We start from the raw sequence: 13,153 nt of genomic DNA, 5'->3' as shown, positions 1-13,153 counted from the left end.
AGATAGCTTGCAAAAATCCTTCTAATTAGGAAATGGGTGTAATAAAAGGGATTTCCAGGGACCAAACTGCTAGGGCTTAGTTTTGTGTCTCGGGATTGTCCCAGCCGCCAGGTTAAAATTGAATCTATATAAAGGCATTCCCCTTCACTCATAGTCTCATCTGCATCCCCATTTCTAGTCAAATTGTCCAAACAAAACATCTAACCCTAGAAACCCGGGCCTGCCATGGCGGCGGCGGCGGACTGGTCAAGCCTTCACCAGGACCTCCTCAGCCGTATCTTCCTCCTAATCGCATGCCTCGCCGACCGCGTCAGGGCCTCCGCCGCCTGCAAGCACTGGCGCCGCGTTGCGCTGGATGACCCGCCCACGCTCCCCTGGCTCCTCACGCCCTCCACCGCCGGCATCTCCTGCTACCGCATCTTCGGAGGCTTAGACCATCCGCGCCCGTCCATCCCCGGCGAGGTCCACGGGGCGCGTTTCTGCGGCTCCTTTCCCGGCGGCTGGTTCGTGGCCGCGCAACACGACTGGCGCGCCCACGCCCTGCTCAACCTCCGGCCCGGCGAGCGCGTTCCCCTTCCGGGCCGCGTGCGCATCCCCCTGTACCCCATCGTCCTCAAGTGCCCAATAGTAATCCGCGTCGCCGCCATGTCCGCCCCGCCATCGTCTGGCGCCTGCGTCGTCGCTGCCCTAACGTCAGGCCCGACCACCTTGGCGTTCTGGCGCCCGGGCATGGACTGCTGGTCGCAACCGCCGATGGGGATTGTCGTTCCGCACAACGCCCAGGACCTGACATACCATGACGGATGGTTCTGGGCCATCACCCCCGCGGAGAATCTCGTGTGCTACAAGCCGGAGATCAACGATGGAGACGCCGCCTCTCTTACTATTCGACATCTCGTCTACAAGTCCCATGGACATGGTCACCACCAGATGACCACGACGACCCCGACGGCACCCGGGGAGGCCGTCTCCCGCTACCTCTTGCCCTCCGCCTCCGGCGCCGATCTGCTGATGGTGAAGAGGTTCGTCGCGCCGGCGAGAGGCGGCGCCACGTTGCGCTTCGAGGTCTTCAGCCTACACAAGGAACAGGACGGACGGTCGGCTTCCTGGCGCTCCTACCCGATGAGCGGGCGGCTGCTCTTCGTCGGCCGCAGCTGCTCCAAGGCATTCGACACCGGGCACGCCGGCAGCCCGGGCTACATCTACTTCCTCGACGACGTCTACCCTAGGGGTCCGCTCAGCGTCCTTCAGCAGAAAGTGTATCCCTGCGTGGACACTGGCGCGTGGGATTGCTCCCGTCAGGAAATCAAGCGCTGCCTGCCATGCTCGCCTCCCTCGGACAGCTCGCCCTGCATTTGGTACCTTCATTGACCTCGGACAGCAGGTTCATGCAGTTTGAGACATCATCAAGATTCATTTCGATCAGCAGGTTCAGTCTGAGACTTGACTTGATGGACTAGATTTCCATCGCTAGTAGTTCCGATCTCAGTTTTCCATCAGTATAATTAGAGCCGGCCGGTGTCTACTATAATGTTGCTGTTATCGCTGCCATCGTCGTCGTCATTGCTGTAATGGGGTTATGGGAAATTGGAAGATCCATGCCCAGAAATTGGCTGTTTGTACTTGATTTGAAGATTGTTTTCGAACTCATTTCATCTATAAAATATATGTTGTTGTGTCATTGTTGTCGTTGCAATAAGCCTATTGGAAATTGGAAGTTCCATATCCAATTTGTTGTATGTACTTAACCTGACGACTGTTTTTCAAGCTCACTTCATCTACGAAATTGATACGAGTAACTCTTTAGACTGCTATATACCTATATATATACGTACTTGTTTGATTTCAATCATGTAAGAGATATTTTGCTGTCAATTCAAATTGAGATTTGATATTCATCTATAATGCTGAAATAATATTTAATTCCTGTAGTAGATAATGTGCAACTGCATATTTTATGTGTGTTCAGGTATACAGCAAGTAGCACAGATTGTATGAGACGACCTTTGTTCACTTCTTGGTATCTTTGCAAGTCTTTGCTCAGCTGGAGGCATATATTCATCTATGTGTTATCCGTAAAATAGGTAAGATCCCATGGAGTAGAAATTAGGGAATAAGGCATCTGAGATGATCCAATTCACTATTACAGTTTATACATTATACGGAAGTGTATTTTTTTCTTTGCATATATAGCTTCTGATCTGCAATAATATCAAAGTAAGAGAAAGGGTCCAAGGATGAATGTGAGCTAAACTGTATGATGTGCTGGCCGGTAATATTTAAATGTATGTTTGGACAAAAGAAACTCGCAATATTAAGGGATAAACAGGGACATGATAAACATTGATTCCACATAAACTGTTGTCACCACCGTGTTGCCTGGACTAGACCTCGAGTGAACCTCTTTAGCCAGTGGAGAAATATGCATTTTTAGGAGTAAGAGGATCAAACTACCTGTGGTCACGCGATTGAGAAGCTATTATATGAGGTCACATTAAGTTCTTCACGTTCAAGAGATAAACTAGGATTGGATTGCACTCAGCCTTGTGTTGTTGTGGAGCATTTTCTCCTTTCCTTTCCTTTATTGGTGATAAGTATGCTAAAAATGCTGAGCCATATCTAGGGTCATAACTAAGTAATGTTGTCCATGGATGCTATGCCAGTTCCTTGCATCCGGGAATCTTGAGTTAGCACTGCTTATGTTTTCACTTACTGATTCTATACTTTCATGTTTCTTCCAGTTGTTTAAATGCACATTTTTTTGGCTATCAAGGGTTCACGAGTTAAAAGCTTTCTTCCGAATTACATTCAATCTATTTTAATTACTTTTTTGCGAGAAAACTTCCGATCTATTCATTATATATCATGAAAGTACAAGGGACACTATAAATAATAAAAATTACATCTAAGTCTGTAGACCACCTAGCGACGACTACAAGCACTGGAGCGAGCCGAAGGCATGCCGCTGTCATCGCCCCCCTTCACCGGAGCCAAGCAGAACTTGTAGTAGACAGTCGGAAGGCATCATGCTAAGAACCAACGAGGTCAGCGCACCAGAATATCAACCACCCGCAATGAAGAGAATGGTAGATCAGAAGGATCCAACATTTAGACACACGAACGAAGACTGGATCGATGGAGATCCATGGAAAACCAATAACGACCGAATCCCACGAGATTCGTCGGAGACACAACTCCACACACCCTCCGCCGATGATAGATGCATCACCAGGACGGGACCTAGGTGGGGAGTACCTTATTTCATCTTCAGAGAGCCGTCGCCACGACGCCTTCTTGACTAGGACATAAACCAGAATTGATCTCAAAGAAATGCCTAAAGATAGAACATCAACCCTCCCGCTGGCAAGGGCCTCCATGGCTCTAAGTCCACTAGAGATGAGGCGGACCGGCGTCGGCATCGGCGGGAGGTCAAAAAACCCTAATCTCCCGTGGACTCGCTGCAAGAGACACGGCTTGTTAGTCTCTAAATTACATTCAATCTATATTAAGACAATGATTTTAAGTTAATTTTCTTTTCATGCATTTTCACCAAGATATTCACGGATTTAAAATAGAGTCATTTCTTGTAGATTTAAATTAGACAATGATGTGTACATTCTCACAAAAGAAGCGAGGCAAAGATGTGTACAGTAATCATTTTTTGAAGCTAATAATGTTTTCTATCCCAACTAGAGTCGTCCCACATAGAATATCTGGCATGAGTTCGAGAAACAGATGGTTCTTGGTCAGTAGGGCAATGTTGCAATATTTCATTTGAAACTCCAGAACTGTGGTGATTTGCACTTGTCGGCTCACAATCCTTTGTACATTTTGCTCCCTTGGACATGAATGATTTTTTTTATATAAGTGTCCACAACCACAACAATCTGACTAGGGTCGTATGCATCCGTCCGCATCGCGATTATTCAAGCACACACTATTTAAAGCAGACTAAATTATAATTTATCTTGGCAGCCCGGCGAATATACGCGGACCATGCAGATGCATCCGCCTGCATGGCTAAATCTGGCGCAAGTGAAGAATATCCGATTTAGATGACATAAAACTTTCATGTAGAAAATAATATCGTATTTTTTTGTGAAAAGGCCTAAGGCCATATGTTAAGTATCACAAGTCTTACAAATTCACCCTTAAAGAAAAAACTACATCTAATTCCTTAGGTGTGCCAAAATCTTCTTCTTCCTACAACCACCGGTGGCATTGTCTTTTGTACGTTGTGCAGACAGGATACCACCGTGAACTTAGCTAAACAGAGGACTAGCATTTTCCCGGGAGACAACATCTTCCACGGCGCAATGGGGTTGGATTCTCTCTTTCTAATATGGCCTGCCAAGAGATAGCAAGGTTCAGAATTAGTGCCTTTGTGATCATGGCCAACCTGTTTCTGCTTTGCACCAAACATGTCAGATTACAGAACCCTGTGAAGATTGTTTTCGAACTCATTTCATCTATAAATATATATATATATATATGTTGTTGTCTCATTGTTGTCGTTGCAATAAGCCTATGGGTAATTGGAAGTTCCATATTGAATTTGTTGTATGTACTTAACCTGACGACTGTTTTTCAAGCTCACTTCATCTACGAAATTGATACGAGTAACTCTTTAGACTGCTATATATATTTGATATTCATCTATAATGCTGAAATAATATTTAATTCCTGTAGTAGATAATGTGTAACTGCATATTTTATGTGTGTTCAGGTATACAGCAAGTAGCACAGATTGTATGAGACGACCTTTGATCACTTCTTGGTATCTTTGCAAGTCTTTGCTCAGCTGAAGGCATATATTCATCTATGTGTTATCCGTAAAATAGGTAAGATCCCATGGAGTAGAAATTAGGGAATAAGGCATCTGAGATGATCCAATTCACTATTACAGTTTATATATTATACAGAAGTGTATTTTTTTCTTTGCATATATAGCTTCTGATCTGCAATAATATCAAAGTAAGAGAAAGGGTCCAAGGATGAATGTGAGCTAAACTGTATGATGTGCTGGTTGGTAATATTTAAATGCTATGTTGTTGTGTCATTGTTGTCGTTGCAATAAGCCTATGGGAAATTGGAAGTTCCATATCCAATTTGTTGTATGCACTTAACCTGAGACGACTGTTTTCAAGCTCATTTCATCGAAGGGCCCTTGGCCGAATTTTATTAGAAGCAAAAGGGAAGGTAGAGATACAACGCGGTTAGCAGTCTAGGTGAACTAGAACTGAAAACCAAACGAAGCGAAGGCCCCGAAAGAAAATGAGAGAAACAGAAGGCGAAATGGAAGCAAGCTAAGCAGATGCACAAAAGTCGCTAACACAGCCAACAGCTCTCCAAACAGCTATGTCCTCCCTAACAAGGTCGAGAACTCTGTGTGCGCTGCATGACACATGATCAATTTTTCAAGCTCATTTCATCTATGATATTGATAGGAGTAACTCTTTAGACTGCTATATACTTAACCTGACGACTTAACCTGACGACTATGTGTCATTGTTGTCGTTGCAATAAGCCTATGGGAAATTGGAAGTTCCATATCGAATTTGTTGTATGTATTTAACCTGACGACGGTTTTTCAAGCTCATTTCATCTATGAAATTGATAGGAGTAACTCTTTAGACTTTTGGCACCCGGGAGCATATGCTCCTGGTTTTTAAAATGTGTTTTAAACTATTTTAAAATGTCACAAAATTCTGACAAAATGTTTCGCTCATACATCTCGACGATATACGTACTCACAAAGTCGTTTCGCGAAAAACTGTCAATTTTTGTATCACATGTGAAGAAGACAAAATTCAGTATTAAAAAGGGCTTTTCACGCGAAATTTCTTTGTCTTCTTTACACAAGCCATAGAAAATGCTGGTTTTCCACAAAATTTGGCGTGCGCACATAGAATATTGAGATGTATGCATCAAATTTTTGTTTGGATTTTTTTTTGACATTTTGACATGTTTTTCCGATGACAGGATCATATGCTCCCATGTGCCAAAGTGAATTTCCGATATATACACGTACATACTCGCTGTTTGATTTCTATGTGCTTCTCATTTTTCTGGCTCTCCTAGCTAGTAACTACTATTTCAATCATGTAAGAGATATTGTGCTGTCAATTCAAATTGAGATTTGAGATTCATCTATAATGCTGAAATAATATTTCCCGTAGTATAGATAATGTGCAACTGCATATTTTATGAGACGACCTTTAGTTTTTGTTCACTTCTGTGTATCTTTACAAGTCTTTGCTCAGCTGAATGCATGGTTTATGTGTGTTAGCGGAATATACTTATTATATGTCTCTGGCAGAAATACATGTGGATACATGCTAGTCTTCTAATACTAATCATGTGACCTCATTTCAGTGGAAATGGTTAAGATGCATTTTTCCTTATCAAAAACCTCCCCTTTCATCTAATACTAACTAGTGCCAAAAAAGCGCAGCACCACGCCGCTCCCGTAGCGGAGCCCGTTGAATTTTTGCTGCTCATTTGGTTAAAAAATGGAATATCGAGTGGAGCGAAGATGTTGATTGAGTGCCAATTATTATTTGGCGAATAGTTTGAAGAACACAACTCTGAACAAATAATTTTGTGAAACAAAAGAGTTATAGTATACTAATGATTTCACTGAAGGAAAGTAGTGTTACATGATCGCAGTTGTAGGCATTGCGAGATATAATATTAGCTTTGAGATTACACTTTATAAGATACTCCCTCCGGCCGAAAATACTTGTCATCAAAATGGATGAAAAGGGATGTATCTAGAACTAAAATACGTCTAGATACATCTCCTTTTATCCATTTTGATGACAAGTATTTCCGGACGGAAGGAGTATTTAGAATGGCAAAGCAACATCAATAATTTAAGCACAAATTGTATTGTATCTACGATCTAGAAAAGAAAGCTATTCAGCATGCAATTTTCTCTTCATCATGATATGAGGAAGTAGCAATACATGTGGATGCATGCCAGTCTGCCAATACTAATCATGTGCCCTCATTTCAGTGGAAATGGTTAATTAAGATGCATGTTCCTTATCAAACCTCTCCTTTCATCTATAATACTAATACACGGTGTGTTAATTGTGCTCCATGTGCCGCCCTAACTTATAGCTAAGGCATATACACATGAGCCACACCAAATGGGGCTTCTGGTTCGCTTAGGAGAATATTATCTATGATAATATTCATCTATATGTTATCCGTAAAATAGGTAAGATCCCATGTAGTAGAAATTAGGGAATGAGGCATTTGAGATGATGCACTTCACTATTACAGTTTATATATTATGGAAATGTATTTTTTTCTTTGCATATATAGCTTCTGATCTGCAATAATATCTTTTTTTTGCGGGGTAAAAGGGAGTTTTATTGCAAATTCCTAGAGTTACAGTCAAGAGGCCACAAGTCCTCGATACAAGGTGGAACCGAGCCCAACCACACTGCTGTAGTTCGTTCGGACCGGCTATAGGTGGCCAACCGATCGGCAACTCTATTTTGACTACGTCTAATTTTCTGAGGTACAAACTCCCTCTCACTCATCAACTCCTTAATCTCTAACACTAACTGGCCATACGCCGAACGAACCAGAGCATCATTTGACAAACTGGACAGAGCTTCCGAAAAATCCGACTGCAAGACCACTGGCCGGTTGGAGTGCTAGATAGCCAAGGCCATACCTTGCATGATCGCATGTAGTTCTGCTTCCAAAGGATCATTGCAGTGGAAAATAAAACGGTAAGCCGCAAAAATAACCAAACCTTCGCTGTCCCGGAGAACCATGCCCGCAGCCGCTGACCCATCAGCCCCCAAAAATGAACCATCCACGGAGAAAGGGTCAAATGATGAATGTGAGCTAAACTGTATGATGTGATTGTCGGTAATATCTAAATGCTATGTTTGGACAAAAGAAACTCGCAATATTAAGGGATAAACAGGGACATAGTAAACATTGATTTCACATAAACTGGTGTCACCATTGTGTTGCCTGGACTGGACCTCTAGTGAACGTCTTTAGCCAGTGGAGAAGTATGCATTTTTTAGGAGCGAAAATGATAGACTTACAGACAGAGCTTACGGAAACAATCTTACAAACGTATCTGGCATCTCCTAATTCACTCCTACACCCTGAAATCCAGGGGTGGGGCCCCTCTCCACCCAACCAGGTGACAACACTCCCGTCCGTATCCTTGAATGCGTGAAAAACTGTCCGTAGCTGTAGCATCGCTGTTTTAAGAGTAAGAGGGTCAAACTACCTGTGGTCACGTGATTGAGAAGCTATTATACGAGGTCACATTAATGAAATAGAACAGAGCTGCATATAGCTGATCGACACTTGCACAACTTCTAGTAAGCTTGCACGTGCAACGCACGTCTGAGAAAAAAATTTAGATAAATTGAACAACATAGTGGTCACATTGCCGCATAAAATAATAATATATTGTTTGATTCATTCAGTCTCTATAGGTTGTAAACGATGAACACTAAATCTACTAATTAATCTTCCAACCCCCCATTTTAATCATATTGAGTCACTGGGCTTAAATCTACTAACTAATCCTCCAAACTCCCATTGTTAAACATATCGAGTCATTGGACAAACTAATTCTAGGTTGATACTTCTTAGAACAACATGATTTCAGTATACAACATAAATTGGTCCCAAAAAAAGACATGTTTGAAGAAGAAAATAGAACTGCAATTTACACTCTTCGGTGTCGCATATCGGGTTGTTCCCTCTTTCCTCATGATGGCATGTAGATTTCTTCCACGGACTCTGGTGAACTCTCCACTTCATGTGATTCAGATTGAAGGGGAATCTACAAACATTTGCCTAGAAGCTAAAATCAGTATGTACTTCCATTTATAATTCTAAAAGAACCGGTTATTATAAGTGGTAATTGTGTGGTGGCATCTAGTGTGAGCGTACAAAATAAAATCATATGCATTTTGGACACAGACAATTCAATTATGCCGAACAATAAAGTGAGTACAAATCTATGGAATGGATCGCAATATATTCAAATGAGATTACTCACACTTGTAACAAATCAAGGTATCTGCCCGTGATTTGGAATGTATCATGCATATGCACCTCTTCACATCCCCAATCTAAGCTTGTCACTGCTGACAATTGTGCATCCAGCTCACAAGCCCCCATTGCAGCCCCCCTCACCCCCTAAGAACTACAAACACATAACTGCATACTCTCTGTTATATAGCACAAAAACACAAAACACAGAAACCTGATGTGCAAAAAGACAGCAAATGTCAGACATGGTGCCAATAGATAGTAGCCACTAGTAGAAAACGGAGCTTTAGCGCCGGTTCGTAAGGGCCTTTAGTGCTGGTTCCATAACCGGCATTAAAGGATGGGCACTAAATGTTGGAGAACGTTGCAGAAAACAAAAATTTTCCTACTCGTTTCACCAAGATCCATCTAGGAGTTCATCTAGCAACGAGTCATCGGATGCATCTACATACCTTTGTAGATCGCGAGCGGAAGCGTTCAAAGAATGGGGATGATGTAGTCGAACACGACGTGATCCAAATCACCGATGACCAAGCGTCGAACGGACGGCACCTCCGCGTTCAACACACGTACGGGACGGGAGACGTCTCCTCCTTCTTGATCCAGCAAGGGGAAGGAGAGATTGATGAAGATCCAGCAGCACGACGGCGTGGTGGTGGATGCAGGGCGTCACAGTACCAGGGCTTCGCCTATACTACGAGAGAGAGACGTAACGGGGAGAGAAGGAGGCGCCAAGGGCTGGTGTATGAAGTCCCTCCTCTCCCCCACTATATATAGGAGGGCCAAGGGGGGTGGTGCGCCAGCCTAGGAGATCCAATCTCCTAGGTGCGGCAGCCAAGGGGTGGTTTCCCTCCCCCCCAAGGCACCTAGAGGTGCCTTCCACCATTGGGACTCTTCCCTTAAGTGGAACCCTAGGCGCATGGACTTTTGGGGCTGGTTCCCTTGGCCCATCTAGGCCAAGGCGCACCCCCTACAGCCCATGTGGCCCCCCCGGGACAGGTGGCCCCACCCGGTGGGCCCCCGGGACCCCTCCGGTGGTCCCGGTACAATACCGATAACCCCGAAACTTGTCCCGATGGCCGAAACAGCACTTCCTATATATAATTCTTTACCTCCGGACCATTCTGGAACTCCCTGTGACGTCCGGGATCTCATACGGAACTCCGAACAACATTCGGGTTACTGCATATACATATCTTCACAACCCTAGCGTCACCGAACCTTAAGTGTGTAGACCCTACGGGTTCGGGAGACAAGCAGACATGACCGAGACGACTCTCCGGTCAATAACCAACAGCGGGATCTGGATACCCATGTTGGCTCCCACATGCTCCATGATGATCTCATCGGATGAACCACGATGTCGAGGATTCAATCAACCCCGTATGCAATCCCCTTTGTCAATCGATATGTTACTTGCCCGAGATTCGATCGTCGGTATCCCAATACCTCGTTCAATCTCGTTACCGGCAAGTCACTTTAATCGTACCGTAATGCATGATCCCGTAACCAGACACTTGGTCACGTTGAGCTCATTATGATGATGCATTACCGAGTGGGCCCAGTGATACCTCTCCGTCATACGGAGTGACAAATCCCAGTCTTGATCCATGTCAACCCAACAGACACTTTCGGAGATACCCATAGTCTACCTTTATAGTCACCCAGTTACGTTGTGACGTTTGGTATACCCAAAGCACTCCTACGGTATCCGGGAGTTACACGATCTCATGGTCTAAGGAAAAGATACTTGACATTGGAAAAACTCTAGCAAAACGAACTATACGATCTTGTGCTATGTTTAGGATTGGGTCTTGTCCATCACATCATTCTCCTAATGATGTGATCTCGTTATCAATGACATCCAATGTCCATAGTCAGGAAACCATGACTATCTGTTGATCAACGAGCTAGTCAACTAGAGGCTTACTAGGGACATGTTGGTGTCTGTTATTCACACATGTATTACGATTTCCGGATAACACAATTATAGCATGAATAAAGACAATTATCATGAATAAGGAAATATAATAATAATGCTTTTATTATTGCCTCTAGGGCATATTTCCAACAGTCTCCTACTTGCACTAGAGTCAATAATCTAGTTACATTGTGATGAATCGAACACCCATGGAATCCTGGTGTTGATCATGTTTTGCTCTAGGGAGAGGTTTAGTCAACGGATCCGCTACATTCAGGTCCGTATGTACTTTACAAATCTCTATGTCTCCATCTTGAACATTTTCACGAATGGAGTTGAAGCGACGCTTGATGTGCCTTGTCTTCTTGTGAAACCTGGGCTCCTTGGCAAGAGCAATAGCTCCAGTGTTGTCACAGAAGAGCTTGATCGGCCCCGACGCATTGGGTATGACTCCTAGGTCGGTGATGAACTCCTTCACCCAAATTGCTTCATGCGCTGCCTTCGAGGCTGCCATGTACTCCGCTTCACATGTAGATCCCGCCACGACGCTCTGCTTGCAAATGCACCAGCTTACTGCCCCACCATTCAAAATATACACGTATCTGGTTTGTGACTTAGAGTCATCCAGATCTGTGTCGAAGCTAGCGTCGACGTAACCCTTTACGACGAGCTCTTCGTCACCTCCATAAACGAGAAACATTTCCTTAGTCCTTTTCAGGTACTTCAGGATATTCTTGACCGCTGTCCAGTGTTCCTTGCCGGGATTACTTTGGTACCTTCCTATCAAACTTACAACAAGGTTTACATCAGGTCTGGTACACAGCATGGCATACATAATATAACCTATGGCTGAGGCATAGGGGATGACACTCATCCCTTCTATATCTTCTGCCGTGGTCGGACATTGAGCAGAGCTCAATTTCACACCTTGTAACACAGGCAAGAACCCCTTCTTAGACTGATCCATATTGAACTTCTTCAATATCTTATCAAGGTATGTGCTTTGTGAAAGACCTAAGAGGCGTCTTGATCTATCTCTATAGATCTTGATGCCTAATATATAAGCAGCTTCGCCAAGGTCCTTCATTGAAAAACTTTTATTCAAGTAGGCCTTAATGCTGTCCAAGAGTTCTATATCATTTCCCATCAAAAGTATGTCATCTACATATAGTATGAGAAATGCTACAGAGCTCCCACTCACTTTCTTATAAACGCAAGCTTCTCCATAAGTCTGCGTAAAACCAAACGCTTTGATCATCTCATCAAAGCGAATGTTCCAACTCCGAGATGCTTGCACCAGCCCATAAATCGAGCGTTGGAGCTTGCACACCTTGTCAGCATTCTTAGGATTGACAAAACCTTCCGGCTGCATCATATACAATTCTTCCTTAAGGAAACCATTAAGGAATGCCGTTTTGACGTCCATTTGCCATATCTCATAATCGTAGAATGCGGCAATTGCTAACATGATTCGGACGGACTTTAGCTTCGCCACCGGTGAGAAAGTCTCATCGTAGTCAACCCCTTGAACTTGTCGATAACCCTTAGCGACAAGCCGAGCTTTATAGATGGTCACATTACCATCCGCGTCTGTCTTCTTCTTAAAGATCCATTTATTTTCTATGGCTCGCCGTTCAACGGGCAAGTCAGTCAAAGTCCATACTTCGTTTTCATACATGGATCCTATCTCGGATTTCATGGCTTCTAGCCATTTGTCGGAATCCGGGCCCGCCATCGCTTCTTCATAGTTCAAAGGTTCACTGTTGTCTAACAACATGATTTCCAAGACAGGGTTGCCGTACCACTCTGGTGCGGAACGTGTCCTTGTGGACCTTCGAATTTCAGTAGAAGCTTGATCAGAAGTATCTTGATCATTATCATTAACTTCCTCTCTAGTCGATGCTGGCACCTCAGGAACATTTTCTTGAGTTGCGCCATTTCCCGGTTCAAGAGGTAATACTTCATCAAGTTCTACTTTCCTCCCACTTACTTCTTTCGAGAGAAACTCTTTCTCTAGAAAGGATCCATTCTTGGCAACAAAGATCTTGCCTTCGGATCTGAGGTAGAAGGTATACCCAATTGTTTCTTTAGGGTATCCTATGAAGACGCATTTTTCCGACTTGGGTTCGAGCTTTTCAGGTTGAAGTTTCTTGACATAAGCATCGCATCCCCAAACTTTTAGAAACGACA

The 13,153-nt window shown here is 43.7% G+C and overlaps 1 protein-coding gene across 1 annotated transcript; it reads left to right on the top strand.

Annotated features, from left to right (window-relative positions):
* The first annotated feature begins 94 nt into the window (after positions 1-94).
* Positions 95-1,635, top strand: LOC125514127 (uncharacterized). Its single transcript, XM_048679429.2, has one exon. The coding sequence runs from the start codon at positions 226-228 to the stop codon at positions 1,369-1,371; it is 1,146 nt and encodes a 381-aa protein (XP_048535386.2). The 5' UTR covers positions 95-225; the 3' UTR covers positions 1,372-1,635.
* Positions 1,636-13,153: the final 11,518 nt, after the last annotated feature.

The sequence above is a fragment of the Triticum urartu genome, chromosome 5A (assembly GCF_056163025.1).
Source record: "Triticum urartu cultivar PI428250 chromosome 5A, HENAU_Tu73, whole genome shotgun sequence".
NCBI classification, from domain to species: domain Eukaryota; kingdom Viridiplantae; phylum Streptophyta; class Magnoliopsida; order Poales; family Poaceae; genus Triticum; species Triticum urartu.
The sequence above is the reverse complement of the archived record's forward strand: the minus strand, read 5'-3'. Positions and strand labels throughout refer to the sequence as shown.

Excerpts from the sequence above, each read along its gene's own strand:
- LOC125514127 (XM_048679429.2), top strand. The coding sequence starts at position 226 with ATGGCGGCGGCGGCGGACTGGTCAAGCCTTCACCAGGACCTCCTCAGC.